Consider the following 25,936-nt stretch of genomic DNA (forward strand, 5'->3'; position numbering starts at 1 on the left):
CAGTACAGAGAATGTAGAACAAATAGTTCCCATTTGTACAGGATTTACATTTTAATGTATGACCGTGTATCGTTTTTAAGTCTTTTAGTAAGTCTGGGACTTCATTTGACAAAAAGCTTAAGATTTGCAGATTCTGACCAAGATGACATGAATTCACATATGGTCAGTGGACACAGCTGAAAAGCAATAATCTGTGTGAAGAACAGCTTTAGAAAGTGCCTGAATTGCTTTAGAAAGTGTTTGAACAGCTTGATAAACTACTGCAGCCGTTCTTCCGTGAAATAACGACAATGCACAGTAAAATAGTCCAATAATGCTTCCTTTAAACGTATCCACAGTTGAGTGTGTCTTAGTAGGCCTTAATTTGCGTCTCAGCTGGAAATGAAACCATTGGGGTTTGGTGCCTGAATAAGTGTGGAACTCTATGTGGGTGTTTGGCTAATAGCGCGAGTCAATGATCCATGAATCTCACGCTTTACACTGCAATTGTATGTTTCTTTTTTCCTTTCTTTTCAAAATTGATTTGAAATGGACTTTTAGAAGATGCCTCAGTGCTACTTTTTATTTCTGAAACTGGAATGTTCTGTATGCTATTATGTCAGGCCAGAGTTTGACACTGTAATTGACTGACATTCCCCTCAGCTAACTTTGCTCAAAGTCTGTGAAACATAACTAACTTTGATCAGTTTATCACCTGAGAGCAGAAATGCTTCTAAAAAGACCAAAGTGGAAGTCATGCACATTTTAATCCTACAAAAGCCCGCAATCGCTTGAAGAAACATATGACAAAGGAGTTTCTGAACAGCGTGTGTTTGACACCAGATGGAGCTGATCTCCTTGTGTGTTTTTGTGGCACAAAGAAGATTCATTAAGAATGAAGTTATCAAGGAGACCGTGTTATCAGCGCTAGAATATGGTACATTATGCAAAGGCACATCTCCTAGAAAGCAAACTGTGAACTTAATAGCTTCTCATAACATAATATTAAGAGCATCACCTACCCTGTGTATTTACAAATTAAAGTCAATTACACATAGCCACCCATCTTCTTCTGCTTATCCGCCTCGCCTATCCCAGCTATGACAGCAGGAGAGAAGGGGACGGCTCATCAGTCTGTAGCGGGGCTAACACAAATAGATAGACAGGCATGCATTCACACTCATATTCACATCTAGAGCCACTTTAGAATCACCAGTTAACCTAACCATGTTTTTGGACTTTGGGAGGGTCCCAGTACCCAGAAAGAACCCACACAGGCACAGGGAGAACATGCAGAATCCACACAGAAAGTATTAAAGGCCAAGGACCTTCTTCCTGTGAGGCAACAGTGATAACCACTATATACTATGTATAGTAATATACATAGTAATAACACTGATTTACTAGTACAATATAACCTTGCTTTTACATTAGTCATTGAACTTTGGATTTAGTTATCTATACTTAATTGTGCATTATTTTTTGTCTATGCTTTTCTATACATGCATATGAATTATGCTTATTTTTTATATATCTATTTATATGTGTTTATTACTTTATTTAATCAGGAGTAGTATCCTAATATTGTCATTATATTCTGGTTTCACTCAGTACAGTCACAACACAGGCTTTCTATTGTATTCTATTCTATTCTATTCTATTCTGTTCAACACTATATTGTTATACTGAAGTATGGACTTTGTGAATTATCAACTTGTTTTTCTATGTCAGAGAAATATATACCTAAATCTACAAAAATCTTTATTTTCATTAAATCATAAATTTGGTTACTTAAAATACTAATTTTAGATTTAGGTGTTACAGGATCGGTATATTCTTAACCTGGGTAAATGGTTTAAAAGCCCAGTAGAATATCTGAAAAAGTTACAACACAGAGTATTTGTTGAAAACAAGGAATATTTGTTCTTTTAGGTCATGTGAAATGTTCGCAGAATGAATGGTTTTAGAGAAGAGTTCATGTAATATTTCAGTGAGTGAACAGATCAGTGGCAGAGTGCAGGCACAAGCACTGATGTGAAATTATTAAGGGGTTTTTACATTAATCGTTTCGTAAACCTTAGCTCTGGCGTACAAATAAGAGGTCTACAAACAGCCTCTTACTTGTGTCGCAAATTTCCCACGCCATGCAAATTTATGCAAATTCATTCTGTTGTTTTTTTCCATGGCAACAACTTGAATATGTGTGTGTGTTGCATAGCTCCTGCAACTGGTCGAACTTTATACTGTACAGCCAAGTGAATGATAGTGGCTGAATTGCATTTTATCTGCAGCAGTACTCATGGTTGTGCTGAGATGTTTCTTTTTTCAGAAATATGGAGCATGCTTAGTGTATAGTCAGCACTCAGAGCTGAGTACTTAAAATGAACAATCAATAATAATTCTCTCTTTCTTTTCCTCATCCCTTCTCACTGTTGCCCTCTCTTTCCATCATTCTTTTTTTCTGTCCCGCCCTTAGACACGTCTCCGTGGGTGAGGCCCACTGATCCAGAAATTCCTTCAAACCCCCTCAATCCCTTCCCCCTACCCTCTTCTCTCCTTTAGACCCCGTCGCCTCCACTTTATCCACCATGACTTCCACAAGCCAGCTGTTTGGCTTGGCTGAGGTGGGGCTGAGGTGTGACCAGGAGATTGAGAGGAGATATGAGATTGTGCCCTCTGTGGTCTGCTCCATGTGCTGCCTCTTTGGAATCATCTATTGCTTCTTTGGTAAGTGATTAACTAAAAAGAAAGAAAGAAAGAAATCAACATTAATGAAAATTTTAATAGCAGTTTCTATCTTAAATATGAAGCACTTTGAACAGCCAATTATATTAGTTTATGGAAAAAGAGAGAAAAAAAGACAGCAAGGTTACAAATTGCTGGAAATGTCAAAGTAAACCTCCAATATTATAAAGATAGAATCATCTTAAAATGTATCCAAGATCAATATATGACTTTCTTTCATCCATTATGCTCTAATTCTAAGTTACCTCAAAGCAACTCTCTTGCATACAGACTAGAGCCCTTCTGTGTGGCCATCTGCCAGCAGCAGTAATAACAATGGAAACGTTGCGAGTCAATTTATTTTTATGTACAAACGCTGATTAAAAAATTGCTAAAGCATGGTGCCAAAACCCCATGAAATCCCTACTCATCATTTTCAGTTCATCCTGCTCTGCTGGTCTATGTATATTATTGATTTAAGGGCACTACAGTGTAGTTCTCTTGTTTCTGACTCTGTGAGTCAATATTGAGTTCTCATACAGCAGCAAAGACTACTGTGACTTTAGTGGGTGTGTGTTTTTGCTTCACTTTGGTGAATGAGTTGCACTAAAACATGGCGAACACACAGCGTGGACTGAGCTCAAGTAAAATCCAGATATTAAAGCGATCGCGATCAGACTAAAACATGCTGTCATTCCGCTTCTTATTCTAAGTCATGTTTCTTTTTCTTTTAACTAAAAGTTGTAGGAATACTGATTTTTTTTTAAACTTGCACAAAGTTTTGCAATTAATAAAAAGTGCCGTGCCAAAAAGGCAGCAGACCTCCTGTTGTGTGTTTTTTTTAATCTCCTCTGTGTCTTCAAATGTCTGGACTCATACTGTATGCACAGGTCCATTCATTAAAGAACGAAGTCCTTATTGAGGCTTAGTTTTGTGCTCAGAGAGAGAGAGACTGCATTTTATTGGATCATAAGTGAGGGGTCACTCTAATTAGTTTGGATGCAAAGTCATTACAGGAATGTGTAATCAATAAATAATCAGGGTAAAGCAATCTCCCTGTTTATCTAAAGGAATGATTAATGTGAGAAATACTCACTTGCAGCTATTTTTTTCATTTAAGTGCCGGAAATTTTCATCTTCTCTGCTTTCTGCAAGTTAATGATAGTTTGGCACGGCCTGTAGGAATGAATACACATAAGATCAAATGCATAGCCTACTAAACTGGGATTTTTCTGTACTTTCTGTACCCGAGAAGACACTTTTCTTATGCATTTATTGATATTGATGTGATGTGATATCCATCAACCTTTCCACAATGATTTCTTTCTTCCATAGGAGAGGTGATCTTACTTTTGCATACAGTGTTTTGTGTACAGACAAATGAAATCACACAACACAATAAAGGAGTAATTCCTCAAATTCACAGGTGTGTATTTAAGCCTGAAACGTGCAGCTGCCGGTGAAACAAAGAATTTATCCAACATAGATATATTTTCTGGTATGAAATCCTTGAAATGATTTAGGTTTTCTTTTTTTTTTTTTTGGTAGTCTTGCATGGTCAATATCCAGTCAAAGAAAACACATGAAATTGGAGTCAGATTTAGAAATGGTCTGTTTGTAAGCCGGTGGAAAATCTATTTTGACAATGAAAAAACAAATAAACAAAAGATAAACTACTGTCAGTATTTACAGGAAACACACAGTGTCAATTTAGTGACTGAAAAGCAGAGGCATGTTTATTTTTGTGGCAGGTCTCATTACATATGTATTTTTAGGAGGTTTTTTTCCCTTTTTAACCTGAATAATTTGAAGCAAATTATATGATTTACGAAAGTTTGCAGAACACAAACTTGTGTATTGAGCCATATTTCATGCTTAAAAGAAAAAAAAATATTATTATGCGCCTGATCTGCATTTGATTGTTGCCACTAGGATAGTAAATAAAGTTTTGGTGCTGTAGGCAGATCTATAGGATTTTAAGCAGAGAAGCCCCTTGTCTGGATTAATCCTGCAGTCGATTGGAGATGTCAGGTGCAATCAGGGAGCAGCTGCCCCAACCTGCAAGAGCCCCAGAACAACCTGTATGCTGTTTTTTGGATGAATATTGATGTATGTTGAATATGTTGAACCTCTGAGAAGGCTCGTTGCGTGCAAATGCACAAGGAGGGATTGAGAGCACATAAAAAGCATTAACATTCACTGTATACACCAGTAATACACTAGTGTGAGTCAGGCTCCCTGGGAATTTTTTTTTTAAGAAATTTGACAGCAAACACATAATGTTTCTTTTATTTAAAAAGGGGTATATCACACTGTTATTCAAAGATATTGCAAGAGCAGACTTTTGGCGTTTTTTTGGGAGGGGCAAATGACTCTTCTGATCAACCTAAGCTGAACCACTAATTGTAAGCATAACTCCTTACTGGTTAGTTATACAGTTCAATTTGAAAGAAATGTGAAAACAAATTGCATTGTGATCCTTGTTTTGCAATCTTAAAGCACTGCTGTAAGATTTAAAGTCTCAATTTGCCCATCATTTCTTTATATTTTCTGACAAGGAGCCAGACTTTATTGTATTGTTTTTAAAGTGGCCTCGAGCGATAGTTCATTAGGCTTTCTAAAGGTCTTTTAAAGCTTTTAACTGAAAAATGGCTGTTTTTCAGTTCATTCTAAGTACCTTTTTATTTATTTACATCTATTTTTTTTTAAACTTAAGACTGACCAATGAATCTTTCAAACATAAAAAACGTACCTAATTCAAGGGAGGAACTGGTGTTGCATCTACAGATAAAGCAACTTGTTACTTATTTAATGTGGGATCATTTTGACAAAGAATGGAACAAAAGGCATTCAGTATCCAAAGAAGAACTCTGAATGTCCTTCAAGAAGCCTGGAGAACTTTTCCTGAAGACTAGCTCAAAACCTTTGAAATGTGTATAAAGAACTGCTGCAGAAGTCATCACTCTTTTTTTTTTTAAATGTCACATTCATTTAGTAAGAATCCAAAATGTGATGTCCTTGTTTCAAAATTTTTGCATACGGTACAGGTACATGTTCTTATTTTTATATTCGGATAAAAGTGTATACTGTTATTATGCTGCATGGTGCTGGCTGTGATCGAAGGTGTCACCAAAAATCGTTTCTTACATCCTGCCAAAAAAATCAACAGCAAGAAATAAGAGACATCAAATACACGACAGCATAATTTTACTTCAAATTCTTTACCTCCTCAGTCCTACTAGTCTGTTTGTCTCTCTGTTTGACTCCATGCATTGTCACTCTCGGAGCTATAATCACTCTTCTGCAAATGAGATGCAGAGCATATTGTTGATGTTTCTTGGAAACCCCGCAGTCACATTTGAACAATATGAAGAAAACCGTTATCAGCAGGAAGATTGATTCTCCCTGCTGATAAAGTCCTCTTGGTACTGCAGAATTTAGTTTACCTCCAATGAGTTAGGAAGAAAGGGTTAGCTGTCATTTATTTGAGTCAGAATTACAAAGTTGTGGTGGAAATGATGAGTGATGTTATTGGAACAAGATGGATGAAGCAGAGAAAAATGTCGAAAGACATGCGTGAACAGATGGGAGGGTTTGATGGAGGGAAAGTAGGGAGAGCAGAGAAGAGGAATGAAGGGAGTGGGAGGGATGGGAAAAAGGTGCAGCAGCAGAACTGTTGAAAGGATAGCAGCCTAATGAAGGGAAAGAAGAGGAAAAGATGGCAGAAGTAAAGGAAAAACAATTTATTTTAGAATTTGTTTGCTGATTTATGGGGACCATCAAATATGAAAGAATATTGTTGCGGATTTGTGACAGCTGCTGACCAAACACATTTTCTGCTAGCTGTAGATGTTATGGAAATGCTTGAATTACTCCGTGTCAGGACTTGTACCCCTTGAGGCATTCTGTTACAGAAGAAGTGCAAACAGCTGTGATGAATACAGTGGCTTTCACTGCACACAGCAACTGAAAGGTATCTAGGAAAACACACACGACAGAGGGGAAGGAATAAAGGAAGCTACAAGAAGTGTGTCAAATAAATGAGGTATGGTCACAAGGGGGGAGGAGCACGGATGGTGGTTAGGATGAGAAGAGGAGCATTGTTTGACTCAGCTGTGCAATGCCTGATTACACAAAGATAACAATCTGACGTTGGGTCCCCTCGAGACAGAGCCCAGTCAGAGAGACGGAGCTACTGAGTCGACATAAAGGGGGACACAAACGTTAATAAACATAGAAACAGGACAAGGAGATTTAAACTATTGATAAGACGAGCCTTTAATCTTTCAGAGTATTTTTTCTTTGTTTTCATTGAGTTAAAACACTTTGAGATGGAAAGAAAGCCAAGAAGGACAAGAGGGAACATATGGGGGGAAAGAGCAGCTGTTCTATTCAGCGAGCCTGCTGACTAATGAATGTGGATGACCTTTAGTAATATGATGATGATCATATTTTAAAGCAATTTCATAAATGTTTATAGAGCGAGTTTATCGCTTCTCACCATTCTGCGGAGAGGAAGTGCCTCTCTCTTTCTTGCCCACCATAGCGTGGTTGCTGTTTATCATTATTTTTTTTCTCTGTTCATTATGCTTTCTCCCTGGCATATTTTATCTTTTCAAATGAAATACGATAAGATCCTTTTAATTTCAAGAGCCATTTGCAAAACCACAAACAGCGTATAGTTAATCACTGGGCTGAATGGAGAAAACAGTGCGGTGTAATTACAGAACCAAAGCAAAATGTTAAATCAGGAAACAAATACCTGTGGCACTTACTGCTGATATACACTAATGGTTTTTACTGTTCCATTAAAAATGTAATTTTGTTCTGCCACAGTCATGGCATCATCCATCCCATCAGCAGCTGTAAATGTTTATGTCTCACTAAATCAATGTTCTTTAAAGTAGTCTATAGCTTTTAGATTTTTCAGTAAGTGTGGCCAATGATGAAGACAGATAACACAATAATTAATGTAAGTTCATGTTCAAATTAAGAAGAATCAAAATTTGGAAACCAAAAGGTTTTCACAGGTCTGCAAATACATATATATATATATATATATTTTTTTTTTTTTTTTTTTTTTTTCAGCTGCATGGGATATTTTTGGTAAACTTGATGTTTTTTAGGGTGCTGAATCCAAAAATGATCTCCATTTCCCTCCATTATGTACAGGTTTGTTTTGCAAAACATGAGGAGTTTACAAAAAAAAGTACAACAGAGATAAAAAAAAAAAATCTGTATTTTATTACAATCATCCATCCGTCCATTCATTTTCTTCCGCTTATCCGGAGCAGGGGCAGCAGAGAAGCCCAGACCTCCCTCTCCCCAGCCACCTCCTCCAGCTTGTCCAGGGGTCCTGGGTCTGCCCCGATGCCTCCTCTCGGTGGGACATGCCTCACCCATGAGGCGCCCAGGGGGTATCCTTGTCAGATGCCCAAACCACCTCAACTGGCTCCTTTCGATGTGGAGGAGCAGTGGCTCTACTCTGAGCCTCTCCCGAATGGCCGAACCTCTCACCCTATCTCTAAGGGAGAGGCCAGTCACCCGCTTGCGATCTCGTTCTTTCGGTCACTACCCACAGCTCGTGACCATAGGTGAGGGTAGGGACGTAGATCGACCGGTAAATTGAGAGCTTCGCTTTTACACTCAGCTATTTTTTCACCAAGACAGACCGGTACAGCATCCGCATCACTGCGGCCGCCACACCAATCCATCTGTTGATCTCCCGCTCCCTTCTCCCGTCACTCATGAACAAGACCCCGAGATACTCAAACTCCTCCACTTGGGGCAGGAACTCATCCCTGCCTGACCCGGGAGTGGGCACTCTACCCTTTTCTGGCCGAGGACCATGGCCTCAGATTTGGAGGTGCTGCATTTTCTATTTGTATTTCTCTTGAGTCTCACCCACAGAAATATTAAATTAATGTAATCATAATTGGACATGTTTTTTTGACTCAAGTATAGGATACCAGATTTCAGTTTAAAAAGGGAAATTGTAGACTTAATTAAACTAAAACCTTGAGTTTTGTAAGAAAACCTGACGAGATGGAATTTCATGCATCTCTGGACCTCTTCTGCTGCTGTTTTCAGATTGCTCACACTTCATTGATGTGCACTACACGTGCTCCATAGTTTCAAACTGAAGACCCCTGAAGTTGAACTGTACTGTTGCTTTTTGTGTCTCATCTTGTCACTTTGATGTGTTTAAATTCTGTGTTTTTTTCCCCTCAGGCTTGTGTGTAGATTTTATGCATTTGTATGCTGGTCATATCTTCACATTGGTTTATTTTCCATCTGTCCTCCAGGCTATCGATGCTTCAAGGCCGTGTTGTTTCTAACAGGCCTAATGTTTGGCTCTGTGGTCATCTTCATGCTATGCTATAAGGAGAGGGTGATGGACACTCAGCTGAGTGTGGAGGCGTCCGTGGGCATCGGCCTGGGCATCGGGACCCTGTGTGGTCTGGTGACGATGCTGGTTCGCAGTGTGGGGCTGTTCATGGTGGGCCTGCTGCTGGGCCTGCTGGTTGGAGTTGCATCACTGGTGGTAATTTGCCTATTTTTAAGAATTATGTGTGTAAGCCAAATTATTAAACAATACATGCATTTGATATATCAGTATTACTTATATTGCATGAATAACACTGGAGCTAAGGATAAGAAAGTAGTTTTCATTGTCTATAGAGTAAAGGTGTATAAATTAACTGCATGCCATTACTATGTATCTGTAATTTTTGTAAAATAAACTATACATGAAAACATGACATTGTCAACAAATCCATCATGCATGTTTAGATATTTTCCTGGAACAATCCACACAAAAATGTCCCGGGTTATTTTTCCCATGATTCTCCCCTCCAACAAGTTTCATGAAAATGTGCCCAGTTGTTTCATTGCAATCTCAGCACCAAAATTTAGAGGTCTATATTTGTCCATGTGCCACTTCTGCAGTGAGTTTTGAGGAAATGTAGGTTTTGTAAAATTGTACAATTGTAGGGTTATTTTTTTCTTAACTCTGAAATAGCATTTAGATTATGATCCCAAATTGATTCACATACAAAAACGCAAAATGGAACACTTTTCCTGTCTCTCTTAGGTCATGGAGGAGTTCTACCACCCCAGAACAGTGTGGGTTCCTCTGGGTATTCTCTTGGGTTCTGGGACACTATTTGCTGTCCTCACACTACAGTGGCAGCGCTGCTTTGTCACCCTCTCCACTGCCACATTTGGCTCTGCCATCATAACCGTAACCGTGGATTATTTTATAGAGCTGTTCGCTTTGGTACACTACGTTTATGAGAGACTCAAGGTAAGAACATCAGGGTATGCTTCTGTGCATCTTTCCGAGTACATGTTTGTGAGAAAGACAGATATTATAAAAGTTATTAAAAAAACTTGTTTGTTATGGAATATGTAATTCTGACATAGTCCATATTCTGAAACACATATTCCAGTGATATGTGTGTCAGACTAAAAGGAGATGTAAAACATATTTTGAAAAAGGGTGTGTTCTTTTTGTTAGTAGAAACAGGACTACAAATACTTTTCTTCAAGTGCGGAATGTCGATAAAGGCCTTGCCAGGTCATATCAATTGTATTTATAGAGCATATATCAAATAATTGCCTCAGCTGGCTTAAAGACTTGCACTAAGTCTGCACACCCTCTGTGCTCAGGCACTTGGCAAGAAAAAGCTTACAGAAAAAAATCATTAAAATTGGGAGGAAATGGAGAAGATAAATTCTTTAACTGATCAGCAGTTAAGGATATAACTGACACTGGAACTGTATTTTTTGCAGGTGGATCCCAAGAAGCCAGTGTGCTGGTTTACTTGGGTGATCATGGGGGTGTGGCCTGTCCTGGCACTCCTCGGAGTGCTGATTCAGTGGAAAGTCACTGCAGAGGGATTTTCTCACACAGAGGGTGAGTGTTATTGCTTTATACACAACTAAACTCACCAGAGCAGACTGAGAATCTATTTCAATGTTTGTGGTTTTTTGCATCTTGCCAGAGGAATTTCCGGCCAAGTTTAAGTTTGTTATTCATTTTGTTGTCCTCAAAGCTTTTTTATTTATATAGCACCAAATCACAACAACAGTCACCTAAAAGCACTTTATATTATAAGATAAAGACACTACAACAATAGAGACAAACCACAACAACCAAATGACCCTTTGAGCAAGCACTTGGCAACAGTGGGAAGGAAAAAACCCTTTTAACAGGAAGGAACCTTCAGAGAACCAGGCCCAAGGAAGGGCAGCTATCTATCCCGACCAGTTGGGGGTGATGAGGCAGTAGGTTATATAAAATAATTTTTAAGTGAATAATATACTATCCATTGTCACAGCATGTAATCACCAACAAAGGCGGACGTCACGGATGTTGGTTTGGCACTGGCGTTTTGATCTGCGTCACTATGTTAGTCTTGCCTTGGTAAACTTGAGCTTGTTCAAGAGATTTATTTAGAAACTTCTGAAAGGTTCATAACTTTTCAGAGATTTTAAAATGTTGTAAACCATTAGGTGACATAATTACGTACTGTATGTGGATTCTCAGAGATTAGTATAATATGTAAGATGAATGCAGAGTGTTCATCTCTCTCATCTGCAGTCATACATGGCATTTTGGAAAATGCCATGTTTGACTGTCATCAAGGAATCCCGTTTAAGAGAACTACATATATGAGTTGTGTATATGAGTATATGGAAATCAGAATATCTCTCCAAGTCATGAAGTATTTGCTAGTTTCAAGCTCTTGAAGAAATTGTTGGAAGTATCATTCTCTCCACAAAAACTTTCAGTAGCTGTCTACCAGACATATTGTAGTACGAACAGACAACATGATGGCAGCAGTGTGCATTGCATACACAGTAGGCTTGTTTGAAATAGCCAGTAGCCTGCTGCTGCAGCCTCAAAATCTCACGCTGTTCATCAGAGTGGTTCACATCATGGAAGTACAGATCCTTGCAGGAGACTTGATGTCTCTCACACATTAAAGGGAATTTGATTTCTATACATTGTGTAGATGTTTTTGGACAAATCTGAGAAGGAAGAAGTGGATTTGTTTACCATGAAATAAAAGAGTAATTCAGATCTCTGTAAACATATAAGACAACCCTTCACTGGATGTTGCCTTCTCTCACTAGTCATGGCTAGGGATGGGTATCGTTTAGGTTTTATCCGATACCAGTACCAAACCGGTACTTTTGAAACGGTGCAGGTGCTTAAACGGTGCTCGAACCGGTGCTTAAAGAATGGAGAACACACACTTTGTCCAAAAACTTCTCATGTTTAGCTGTTTTTTTGTAAAAAGATAATAACGTTAGCCTTTTCTGCAGCTATAGGGGATTTATGGCATCACTCTTGGCTGGAAGCAGTGCTTAATCAATGGAAAAAACACCAATTTTGTCCAAAAACCTCTCATGTTTAGCTGTTTTCCACTTTTTCTTTGGTCATTTTAGCCTTTTTGGCCATGGTGAAGGGAGTATCTGCCATCAAACAAGAAGACAGCCGCATGTAACTACGACGGTGTTTGCTAGTTCACCTTACGTGCATTAATGTAATAACGTGGTTAGCCTACTCAACGTAAATAACACACGAACAACATTAAGCTACTCACGCAGAGAGTCATCATTTCTGCTACACTGGCAGGGCTAGGGGCCAGGACTCTCCTCTTCAGGTTTTTGGGGGATGTTGCTAACTCCGGGTCCGATAACAGGCAACCCACCCGCAGTAGATGTGCCCGGTGTGAGGTCTCGCAGCAAGCTATCAAATACGGCGCATTTCTCAGCTTTTAACAAAATGCTATACGTTGCCAGGTGTTTCATCAGATTCGAGGAGTTACCTCCTTTGCACAGTATCACCTTAAAGCAGGCTGCTGAGTTTGCATCTTTTGCTGTAAAGTACAGCCAGACTTTGACCCCTTTGCCTAGGGCATTTTTAATCTGTAGCTCTGCTCTAAAATAATCTACATACCTGGGCACGCCTACTACGCTTGCAAAGGTAAAATGATTGGTTAGAATCCAAAGTGTATGACATTTCAAGAAAAAAAAAGCACCGAAATAAAGCACCGAAATGTGCACTGCTTTTTGGTCTGGTTACTACCATTTATGTCAGAACCGACACCGGTACCCATCCCTAGTCATGGCTCAGATTTCCCTTTTACCCATTTTCCCCAGTTTACCTGGTTTCTTTTTTCTAGCACAGTCAGAAGGAGAATCTAGTTGTCATTCTGGTGGCTACAAAACCCACATCATCATAGTACCCAAGCCCTGGCGCCATGGCAGTTTTCTTGCACTGTCATAGCTGAAAGTGCAATTATCCATCAGTAGCAGTGGGCCATAATGGGAATGCCTGGAAAGAGGTCTGCTCCCTTATGCCCTTGCTTCTTTCTGCTACCTGGTACACAGGCAAATTATCTGCTTGTCATGAAGACAATCTCAGACCTCATACAGACCTCCAGATGTTGGTAAATAAGAAACTAACTCCATCTATTAACTTTTAAAATGCGAAAAAGCATTAGGAGGAGGGCAGTTTCTGCATTATTTGGTTAAGTGCTTTCTGATAGGTATCAGGCAACTAACATCTGTTGTGGACTCTTGATACCTCGGTAGGATTTACCATTGGTTCTAATTGCTCTGGGAAAACCTCCTGCTTTACCTGATAGCTGAAATCTCTCTTAAGATACTGCCTCTAATAATAGCACCCCCCAGGATTGATTTTAGTGAACAGTGAGTGACTTATGTGCACCATGTTATCACTGGAGAAGATGGATGTGCAGTTATTTCAGTGACAGATTCTTGTTTGACACCTTGTTGGGTCAAGGGTTAAGTTTTTTCCTCTCCCTTAGGACAGTGCAGCTGAAGCAACATCTCTGCTAACTCTGTTATTTTATATTTAGCACATGGATAACATTAGGCAGACACAACGATTGTATGTCCTCCACAAAGGACACTGACAGGGCATGACCCTGTCAAAACAGCTTCCGTCTCAGTGCGCGTGCAGTACGTTAACACACAAGCTTGCATTGTAGCAGAAGCAAAGTCTACAAATTGAGCTTGTGCTCAAATCACAAGAGCCTTATCTTTGTCCAGAGGGATGGCAGTGGCAGACATCTGTGTATCAGTATCGTGGATTTCTTCATGCGCCTTCATTCGTATTTGCACAAGATATTTGAGTCACCCCCTGACTCAGTCAGTTTTAAGTGTGCTAGACACCCAATGACGCGCTGTCAAATCTGGCACATTAATGCACGTGGAGTGTTGGTCTAATCCCATCATGGATTAGTGAGTCTCATGGTGTGTAACGTCACAGTTCTCTGCTGTGTCACGTGTGTTGTGTGAAATAAACCAAATTTTAAAGTGCAAATTTAATGAAAATGCATTTATCTGAGAATGTTATGCTCGTCATTTCACAACTCACTTGGTTTGATCTGCTACTATTTCCCAAGGTGGAAAGTAACAAAGTAAGCATATTTTGTTACTCTACTTAAGCAGAATTTTCAGGTACCTGTACTTTAATTTTACTCCACACATTTAAACACAAACATCTCCACTTTTTACTCCCTACATGTTAATTTAGGTTTTAGACATTTGATGTAAGTAATTGTTTCGCATCACAGCGATTTGAACCTAAATGGAGGGAACACAATCCTAAAGGCACTCCCATTGGTGCATCAATCACCGGTGCTTATCACACACAAACAGACGAAAGAGGAATAAACATAATTTACGCATTTACAGCCTTTCTGAGGTTAAAAAAAAAATCCTGGAATGATTTGAAAAGCTGTTTTTGGTACAGAAGGTTGTTGTTGCAGTACTTCAGCACCTAGCTAGCGCTGCAGCAGAGGAGTGAGAAAAAAGGGAGCAACATTTTTAAGTGCAGTCATTTCTTACAGTTCAACAAATACCAGGAAACAGCCAAAGTTTTTCTGTACAGTTTGTTACAAGATGTGTCTGTTAGCTAAAGGTATAGCATCTGCATTTCACAGACAGAGAAAAGCAGAACAGGAGAAGAAGAAGAGAGTTGTTTTTTTTTTTAATTTAAGAATTACTCAGTGTTTCTTTGATAAACTTGTGATTTCAATCGTACATGTAATGTTGTCATTCAAGTCAGGCTTTTTTTTGAACAGATGCATGAAATTGTGTTTTTATATTTTAAAATGTCTTGCAAATAACTTTGAGTATAATAACTTTGAGTTATTCAAAGATTCCATGAAAAATGCTGGTCAGTTTAGTGCAGACTACATTGTTAGTTTTCTGCGCTACGGTGGACTTGGGTAGGGTAGTTGTGGTGTTCATGGTCAGTGTTAGGTTACATCATAGTAGCTGAAAGATGATAATCAGTCATGATGTCTCGTTAAACATTTGCTTATATCTTTCTAAATTTAGCTAAATCCTCAAAAATCAGCAACACAGGTCAGCTAATTACAGCCATAAACTAAATATAGTAAGCTTGTCATAGACATTACTGTGATTGTTTTTGCTGAACCACTACAGTTGATTTTGGGGTTTCCACACCTGCTGAATCACACTTTAACCCCAGACTGTCTCATTTTTCCTGTTTAATGTGGAGGCAAAACCACCCATCTGCAATGTAGGCAAATGCAAATAGAACTTTTTTTTTTAATTCCCTTTGTTTTTCTCTGATTGTGCTCCACATAACAGCTGTGCAAGCTGAGTACTTTTGTTAGAATTTGAATTAAATTGAAATAAACTTTGTGTTCCTGTCAATCGCTTCATTGTGATATTAATATGACACAAGTATCAGTTAACTTGGCAAAAAAAAACGAATAAATAAAAGCAAAATAAATACATAGCCGGTAGAAATGTCCTCTAAAGAGATTTTTTAAATTTTATTACTGAGTAATTTTTCCTAGCCTGTGCTTTTTCTCTTTTACTCAAGCAAAGAAGTTGAATCAGTATTTTTTAACACAGGATTCAGTACTTCTACTTGTCATGAATAGATAAGTGATGAATATATGTACGTTTGACACCTCTGTTCCTCATGTTTCCACCTGAACAGACATTTCATCACTTATCTACTGCTTATTGCTGTTTGTTTACATTACACTTTCAACACAAGCTTTTTCCAACTTTCAAACAGCAACCAAAACCTTAATCTTATTCCACATATGTTAATTAAGGATAAAAGCTAACAGATAAGAGACACATTAATGAAAGTGTCTTATACTAATATATACCCAGTAAGTAAACAACATTCAATGTACCTAAAATTCAGTAACTTCAGTCTGTCAGTTTAGTGCCAAGATAAACAAACAAGTCACATGTTCCAGACTGCAACACGCTGAAATGTCTGAGCAAAAATGTTTGATTTAAGTACTCAACCGTGTCTAGTTGATGATAGGAGAAACATGTTGTGGTGAGAATAAGGCATGGCGGGACCACAGATCAACATTCAGAGCCATTTTATTCACACTTCTCACCACAGAAAACACCCCCACACACCTGAGTCCCCGTGTTTTAACTCGGCGGGCGTGATTACGGATGCTGTGCAGGTGCGTCCGCCCTCCCTGCACGGCAACGCAGACCACGCCCCACCACACATGGCAATCTATCTTCTTTGAAACTTGTAGTATAGATTTTGTCAAGGCTACTGGCCTGACAAATCCCAGCTATATGAAATCATAACCATGATGAGGATAGGGAACACTGTGTGTGCGGGCATCACTCTTGTGTGATTTTGTGCAGGGTGGATTCTGAATATACCGACACTGGTGTTTTCACCAGAATGTGTTATTGACGCAGCCTGCCTTAATCTGTTCTGAAGGCAGCCACAACACAGATGGCAAGATCGCACATACATGTCTTCAACACAATATGTGAATGCAGCAAACAAACACAATACACCCAAACAGACAAGGGCAGAGACAGAAACACTGCAGGTTAGAATCTCATTCACTGGCTCACTCGCTCGCTCATACCTCAACTAAAGGAAGAACAGACACATGCATATACATGCAGCACACACTCAGCCATTTGATCTTTGCCTGTGTTTGACTTGCACCGTCATACAGTGACTTAGAAGAAGTCACACATGTCCTCAAATAATGAGATTAAAAAGCAGGCTACTGCAGCTTCCAGTCAGAGGGTGTGGGCTCAGAGATAGAGGAAGCTTTTCAATGCTATTTTCAAAACTGTGCAATTGTGAGGGGAAAGAGACCTAGGAATAAAAGAAGTAGATTACCACATAGTGTTTCTTGTGGAGAAATAATATAAAACCAGACCATTACATGATGACCATTCTTCCACGTTGTTAAACAAACAAAAATATGGTTTACTGCTATACAGGGAGTGCAGAATTATTAGGCAAATGAGTATTTTGTCCACATCATCCTCTTCATGCATGTTGTCTTACTCCAAGCTGTATAGGCTCGAAAGCCTACTACCAATTAAGCATATTAGGTGATGTGCATCTCTGTAATGAGAAGGGGTGTGGTCTAATGACATCAACACCCTATATCAGGTGTGCATAATTATTAGGCAACGTCCTTTCCTTTGGCAAAATGGGTCAAAAGAAGGACTTGACAGGCTCAGAAAAGTCAAAAATAGTGAGATATCTTGCGGAGGGATGCAGCAGTCTCAAAATTGCAAAGCTTCTGAAGCGTGATCATCGAACAATCAAGCGTTTCATTCAAAATAGTCAACAGGGTCGCAAGAAGCGTGTGGAAAAACCAAGGCGCAAAATAACTGCCCATGAACTGAGAAAAGTCAAGCGTGCAGCTGCCAAGATGCCACTTGCCACCAGTTTGGCCATATTTCAGAGCTGCAACATCACTGGAGTGCCCAAAAGCACAAGGTGTGCAATACTCAGAGACATGGCCAAGGTAAGAAAGGCTGAAAGACGACCACCACTGAACAAGACACACAAGCTGAAACGTCAAGACTGGGCCAAGAAATATCTCAAGACTGGTTTTTCTAAGGTTTTATGGACTGATGAAATGAGAGTGAGTCTTGATGGGCCAGATGGATGGGCCCGTGGCTGGATTGGTAAAGGGCAGAGAGCTCCAGTCCGACTCAGACGCCAGCAAGGTGGAGGTGGAGTACTGGTTTGGGCTGGTATCATCAAAGATGAGCTTGTGGGGCCTTTTCGGGTTGAGGATGGAGTCAAGCTCAACTCCCAGTCCTACTGCCAGTTTCTGGAAGACACCTTCTTCAAGCAGTGGTACAGGAAGAAGTCTGCATCCTTCAAGAAAAACATGATTTTCATGCAGGACAATGCTCCATCACACGCGTCCAAGTACTCCACAGCGTGGCTGGCAAGAAAGGGTATAAAAGAAGAAAAACTAATGACATGGCCTCCTTGTTCACCTGATCAGAACCTGTGGTCCATCATCAAATGTGAGATTTACAAGGAGGGAAAACAGTACACCTCTCTGAACAGTGTCTGGGAGGCTGTGGTTGCTGCTGCACGCAATGTTGATGGTGAACAGATCAAAACACTGACAGAATCCATGGATGGCAGGCTTTTGAGTGTCCTTGCAAAGAAAGGTGGCTATATTGGTTGCTGATTTGTTTTTGTTTTGTTTTTGAATGTCAGAAATGTATATTTGTGAATGTGGAGATGTTATATTGGTTTCACTGGTAAAAATAAATGATTGAAATGGGTATATATTTGTTTTTTGTTAAGTTGCCTAATAATTATGCACAGTAATAGTCACCTGCACACACAGATATCCCCCTAAAATAGCTAAAACTAAAAACAAACTAAAAACTACTTCCAAAAACATTCAGCTTTGATATTAATGAGTTTTTTGGGTCCATTGAGAACATGGTTGTTGTTCAATAATAAAATTATTCCTCAAAAATACAACTTGCCTAATAATTCTGCACTCCCTATAGATACTGATGCAAAACCAGGTAGAAAGATAGATGTATTATACATGTATAGTATTTATTTCTTCTGTTGTTTCTGAATAAAAAATAATGCAAGAAAAAGGAACAGCACTCGGAGATCAAATCCTCTAAACTGTTCTGCAATTTTAAAGAAACTGATCTGTATCAGCAGTGCAGGTTAATGGATTCTTTCTTTGACCGTGCTTTACCTCTCCAACATATTTCACAAAATGTGTCCTAGCAGCTTTGCATAAAAAATAGGTAAACAGAAAGACAAACAAGCAGCGCTGAACACTCACCTCTATCTCACCTTATGCCTTGGTGAAGTAAACAAATTATAACCATGAAATTTTTGAGAGATAGAAATTAGAACTGTTTGCCCCACTCCCCATGCACATAAAAAAATATATATATTACTATCATTATCATTAATTTTTTTATTAGTAATTTTTATTATCAAACGTAGATGTCAGCGTTACATCTACATTACACAAACCTGTGCATTACTTGTACACAGTGTATACGTTGCTGACATTTTGCTACATAATTCTGCACTTTGGCATCATTGGAATGTGCTGTCATGCATACCTGTAAATAAATACTAATGGAATAGTGATGCCTGAATACTTTCTCTTCGACCCAGTATCACAGCAAAGCATGTTAACATGATATCGGGTTGTTGTCTTACACAATGAATAAGAGGTACACAACAACTGGGGGAGCTTTCTATAACAGCTTTCTAATAGTGTGGTAACTGTGCAATAATAAAGAAGTAACAATACGGAATAGCATCTTATTACCAATAAATTACCAAAGTAATATCCAAACAATAACCAAGTGATATTGTATCAACAGTGGTTACACTGAATACGGTTACAGTGAGATGTATGCGATTGGGTAACAAGGCACCAAAAACTAGGTAACGCAGTAGAAACAAGCAAATACCAATAAGGCAAACAAATTAGTAATAGTACCATAGTATTCTAGTATAACATCATATATAATAGCCTGCTAGCAATAAAATGCTAATATTTGGATGCTTGATTATTTTATGTTTATAATAATAAATTAACATTAGTTGATGCTTTATGATATAGGAATGCTATAAACATTTTATAACACTGGAATGCATCCAACCGTATGCCTTCTGCAGTCTTCTTTGTTTGACGGTAACAGAGTAAATACTGTGGCTTAATCATGTGGAAGCACATGTGGTAGTTTCTGTTCAATAACCAGGAACAAATAAAATTTTAATCTGCATATATATGAGTTTTCATTTGTATCACATTTGCTACATAAGCCATATTTTTGCAATTTAGTCATTAAAAATGTGTCATGCAATTTATATCATTTTTTTGAGGTTAAAAAAAAGTCATTCTGATGATGCTGAAGTCTCATAAACTCACAAAAACACATGTATCAAATATGACACACTGGGCTTTAAAGGGTTAATATCCTATTAAAGCAAACTTCAAGTAATATGATAATTATTCTTAAAGCATGTGTGGAAGTTACCACATTATTACTGAGCTGTAATGAAAAGTCCTACTATTATTTGCATTACTTAACGTCCACAGCATGTAATCTTGAATTAACTTTTTTCAATTACTCTTTATCTGCTAAAAGATACTCTGCTGGCAGTAAACGGAGGATGAGAAATTGTGTGGAGGAGAGAAGAGAGAAAAGTAAAGAGGAAGCAGGTGTACTGGGGGAAGGGCAGAGTGAGGATAATAAACTGGGGCACAATGGGTAAGCTGGGCACCCAAGTGGAGCTGTGAGGAAAATCATCTGTCAGCTGACTGAATAGTGTGCAGAACAGGGCCATGAATGAATTAGCTCGCACATGTTTGACTTGTCTCGACTGTTTTTTTCAGGGGGTTTTTGCCCCTCTGTGTAGATACTAATTGAATATGCACCGATTCACCTATGCTCATCAGGACTGTCACTGACATAGCCTCTCAATACTAACCCCAAAAGCATTTTTTTGTTACTTGAACCTAAACTCTGAAGAACCTTTTTAAAATAGTGGACCCCCCCCCCCCCAACACACACACACACACACACATACAGAAGCATGTGGCCAGAGGGGCCTGACGTGGGGAGATCCAAGGAAAAGAAAGGGGGGTATTATTAAGCAGTTTCCTTGCCAGATGGTGCCCTGTTGTCCCCATGCATGAAGAAACAACAATAGACCTCTGAACACTTACACTTACACACGCACACATAAGGCAGCTGTGACCAGTACAATACATCTGTAATGGATAAATACTGGAGCTCAGATAATAAATATTACACAGATAGTGTATATCTAACCACTGAATGGAAATGCCTACAAACACCCATGCTCAAAAATACTCCTATGTGTAATGGACGGTGAAGCAGGATGGTTTACCGACATCCTTTTCTGGACAGGGTGCAAAAATAACACACTCACCCACTCACAATATGTCAGGAGATTGAACAGCTCAGTATAAGTACATGCAGAGAGGAAAATGATTTGTCTGCCAACAGACTGAACAGAATAAAGGAAATGAGCAAATTGGCATCAGTATTTTTACTTTTTTTTTTTTTATAGCCTCCGTTCAAAATAAACCTTGAGAAAAGTTTATCATCTGCATTTAAAGCTATTTAAAATATTTGTACAAGCCTTTACCTGATTAAAGGCCTTGCTTGTATTCCTTACCTTGGTAATTTGGTAAGGGCGATCGTGGCTCAAGAGTTGGGAGTTCGCCTTGTAATTGGAAAGTTGCCGGTTCGAGCCCCAGCTTGGACAGTCTCGGTCAATGTGTCCTTGGGCAAGACACTTCACCCGTTGCCTACTGGTGGTCTTCAGAATCAGAATCAGAAACTTTATTGTCATTGTCATGAGAACAACGAAATTAAGAATGGTCCCCGATCATTGCATCATCCCTAGCAATATCAAAATATAAATAAAACAATAAAATTCAATAAATAAAATAGATAGAATACTTAAAATACTAATAAGATATAACAGTAAAACATTCACATACATTCCCACACACATGCTTCAGACCGTGCATAGATTAACACAAGAGTGGCGTGATGGACATTTTTTTGTAGTATTCAGATGTGTTATTGCAGTTGGATAACAGCTGTGTTTGAGTCTATTAGTCCTTGCTCTGATTGCCCTGTACCGTCTGCCTGAGGGCAACAGTTCGAACAGGGAGTGGCCAGGATGTGAGGTGTCTTTTATGATGTTTTGGGCCTTTTTAAAACAGTGGGCGTTGTGTAGAACTTCCAGTGTGGGGAGAGGGCAGCCAGTGATCTTTTGGGCGGTGTTAATGATCCCTTGGAGTGCTTTCCTCTGAGCCCCTGTGCAGCTAGTGTACCAGATGCATATGCAGTAAGTTAGAACACTCTCAATGGTGGCTCTGTAGAAGGACACCAGCAGTCTCTGTGTGATGTTATTCCTCCTGAGAATTCTCAGGAAGTACAGTCTCTGTTGGGCCTTTTTCAGCAGCTCGGAGGTGTTCACACTCCAGGAAAGGTTCTCCTCTATATTGACTCCCAGGAAGCGGAAGCTTGCCACCCTTTCTACACAGTCCCCATTTATGAATAGTGGTTGGATCTCTGCCTTTTTCCTTCTGAAGTCTATTATGAGTTCTTTGGTTTTTGAAGTGTTGAGGAGGAGGTTATTGGCCTTACACCATGACGTCAGCTGCTCCACCTCGTCTCTGTACGTAGACTCGTCTCCCTTGGAAATGAGCCCCACCACTGTGGTGTCATCTGCAAATTTCACAAAGATGTTGCTGTGGTGGCGAGGAGTGCAGTCGTGTGTGTAGAGAGAGTAGAGCAGTGGACTGAGCACACAGCCCTGGGGTGAGCCAGTGCTGAGACTCAGGGCTGAGGATGTGTGATGGCCAACTCTGACTCTCTGTCTACGGCCCGAGAGGAAGCTATTGATCCACATGCAGGTGCTGTATGGAAGCCCCAGGTCTTGTAGCTTCACTTCTATAAGGGGGCTACTTGCTGATTGCTGGTGCTTGCTTGAGATGAGCTTGTCTGGCAGTACAAAAGGTCTCCATATCCGAGAGTGAGACATCAAAATCAATGTTCGGAATGAAAACTTTGGGTTATTTATGTAACCTCTGTTCTCACAGTAGCGCAAGTGAGATCTTTCACCAAATAATCCTTCTTGCTGGCTGAAGTGAGAAGAGGTGCTGCATCCCATAGCACAATGTCTCACTCATGCAACTCTGAGAACCGGGGTTACACAAGTACCCTAAAGTTAGTTTCTCTATAAAAGCTTTGCTGTTTTCTCTTTATCCTGAAGTCACTCCCTCTTCATTATCTATCGTTCTAATTTTCTTCTCCTTACCACTAATTATCAAAACTTTTTTTCTTTGACTCTAGTGGTTTTAAGTCGACAGCAGCGAAAGGTGCAGCTCATGCGGATTCGACAGAGAGAAGAGAGGCTGAAAAAGGAGAAGGAAAACAAAAAGAAGAAAAAGAGACAGAGCCAGAAAGCAGGGCACAAGCAGAAGACTCATTCCCATCACAACCACCAGCAGTACCACCACCCAGCAGCATCTCACCCTCATCACCAAACTCAGAGCTCTCAGCCTCCTAAAGTCCCTCCTCCTCCTCCTCAGACTGAGCCTGGCTACCACCGCAAAGCCAACTCCAAAAGGCGCTTTGATGGAGATGTGCTGTCTCCGGTAAGCTATAATACTGTATCTATTCTTAACAAGGTAATTCGATGAAAATCTGAACATCCTCAGTCCAGGTCATTAAAATGTTTGTGTTCTTCGGATTCTCTGAAATTAGATTTTGGATAAAATTCTACATTCAAGTCACAGTTTTAATTTGAGTAGAATGACATCAGTGTTCCACTCCGCACAGTTAAGTGACAAGTTCAGGACAAATAAGTGTAGGAAAAACAGAAACTGTTTTATTTATGTACAAATGCACTGCACAGCAAAATCTTTATTCTCTCTGTGCTAAACTCCTGCCAGAGGGCAAGTCATACAGTTTGACAGCCATTTTTGCTGATATCTCCAGGAATTTATTTAGCTGTACTTCTGTTAAGCGTGCACACAGTTCCTTCGGTGATCATGCCAAAGTAACGAAGAAAGCCTTGCAAATTAAAATATATATATATATGTATACTTAACTAATTTTTTTGCTACAATAATAATAAACTGGGACAATGAAGAGTAGACACACAACTACACCAATCATGCTCAGCTAAACATGTGCCACTCAACACGACTGGCTCATATGTTCTTCCCAACTGCCAGCTTTAGCATTTCAGAACTCTCCCACACATTTCTGTTTAAGATTCACTAAGTGTCCTCTCCCTATAATGTCTGGCTAAACTAAGTGTCTGCAGGCTTCAGGTTCATATTTAATGTTAAGATAAGGGGTAATGATCCTCTTCAATGGGACTTCAGAAGAAAACTGAACAGGGATAAAAGTGTCACATGTCAGACTTTTCATTGAAGAATAATTGTACATGAGTGCAAGCTTTTGTGTCTTGCTGTATTTACATATGCCATATACCCACCGCAGCCCTTTATTTCCTGTCTGTCCACAGAGTTACATCAGGAGTTTCAGGGACAGACAGACAGACAGACGGGCGTACTCCCACAGTAGAATGATGAGCCGGTCTCGGATGGCTGAACTTGACTATGACTGCGGTTCTCAGGTGCCCCTTACAGCACCCAGTGGACCCCCAGTTCGCATCTGAGGCAGTTAATTGCACAGATCCACACACACACATGTGCACCATCACAGGCTACTTCAAGACTCACTGATAAGGATAAGAAACCTAACCTAACCTAACCGTGCCAACCCAATCAACTGCCTATTAAGCCAACAGGAGCTCAAAGTGCTCCAGAGGTGGTGTGACCCACACTGCTATTCTCCTGTCAGACCCACTGAAGTATTTATTTGGTCTGTTTTTTCCTTTTAATGTCTAAAAACAGTGATTTTCTTTGTCGGAAGTGTGAGTCATCATATGTTATATTTGGCTTCTCTGTAATTGTACTTACATGGAAAACACTGGAAACAAGTGAAACGCTCTTATGCATAGTTAATTAAACTGTCTCTGTTGAACGTTTGATACGAAGATTTATACTGGTTGGTTCAAGCCATACAATGTAATTTCTAGTGGGGAAGAAAAATCACTCCACAGGAGCCCCACATGATGTTAGAAAAAAATTGCATTAAAAAAATTGCCTTTCATCAAGTTAAAGTAAAAGAACACTTTACTCCAAAGGTAATTAAAGGATTAAACATTTTGACTTAAGGAAGCATCTGCTGTGAAAAATGACTGAAAAGCAACATAAAAAAATCACAGCAAACACTGAAACTCAAAGGGAGCTCTTCTCATTTAAAAGGTCATTCATGAAGTCTTTTTTTTTTATCTTCACTGACAGCTTGTAAATTCAAACGTGGCAGCGCAAGGCCTGTACTGCTTCAACATGCAGAAAGAGACAAGTTTAGGTGTGAATTGGATTAAACGGTTTACACCAAAGACAATGTTTGTGTTACTTCTGTTGTCAATTAAGTGTCATTCCCTGCGCTGTTGTGATTTTCAAGGAGACTGTTTTTACATCTCACCACTTTCCTTGTATCCTCTATTCTATTGTCAGCCATTCCAACTACAGACCTGAACAGGATACTCATCTGTCTGCTCTTCTTTCCTCTCTCCATTAAACATTTCTGCAAGCGATGTGATTTTATTTATTAACAGTGCTCTTGTGTCCCTTTTTGCTCTTTTCCACAAAGCTTCTGTTAAAGACAAATAGCTGCTGTCCGATATTAATCATTCTGGAATTTGATTGATATAATGAAGTCTGAGAATAATAGGCAACAGTAAAAATGTTAAAAATAGTGTATTTTTGTGTGTGTGAGTGGACACATGAGCCCTGTGGCAATTGATGGAACATACCAAATACTGGCCAAGGAGAGGGGGGGGGTTCCTTGGAATGTATGCGCAGCATGTTGTGCATACATTAAATTCTCTTTTCTTTACCAGTTGGTGAAAAATGGTATGAAAATATTTGAGTGAAATGTTAAGTGATTAAAAAAAAAGAGGCAGCATCTTTTTTTTTAAGATAAGAGAATGTGAAGATAAATGCGCCTGCAAGTGGCGCCCTCTGATGTTTACTTCTGGACCTTTTTTTTCTGGCCTTTCTATGTATGTGTGTGCATACGGTTCAAATGTACATGCATTTGTGTGTTACTCACTTTGAAATTGAAATAAGTTCCTTACATTAATATTGTTATACTAAACACTGAGACAGGAGAAGGACTCTGAATGCGAGATGTTAAAGTACAGAAGGAGAAAGTTGTTTTGTTTTGGGGGTTTTTTGGGCTTTTTTTTAATTAAAGCTCTCTGGAAACAAAACATTGTAGT

General features: G+C 39.3%; 1 protein-coding gene across 1 annotated transcript; it reads left to right on the plus strand.

Annotated features, from left to right (window-relative positions):
- Positions 1–2,567: 2,567 nt before the first annotated feature.
- Positions 2,568–24,262, plus strand: tmem198aa (transmembrane protein 198aa). Its single transcript, XM_085374504.1, has 6 exons — positions 2,568–2,706; positions 9,009–9,247; positions 9,797–10,009; positions 10,498–10,621; positions 22,927–23,231; positions 24,110–24,262. The coding sequence occupies exons 1-6, from the start codon at positions 2,568–2,570 to the stop codon at positions 24,260–24,262; spliced, it is 1,173 nt and encodes a 390-aa protein (XP_085230630.1).
- The last annotated feature ends 1,674 nt before the right edge of the window (positions 24,263–25,936 follow it).

This window comes from Diplotaxodon limnothrissa, linkage group LG16 (assembly GCF_057381915.1).
Source record: "Diplotaxodon limnothrissa isolate DT_005_m linkage group LG16, D_limnothrissa_male_GT1.1, whole genome shotgun sequence".
NCBI classification, from domain to species: domain Eukaryota; kingdom Metazoa; phylum Chordata; class Actinopteri; order Cichliformes; family Cichlidae; genus Diplotaxodon; species Diplotaxodon limnothrissa.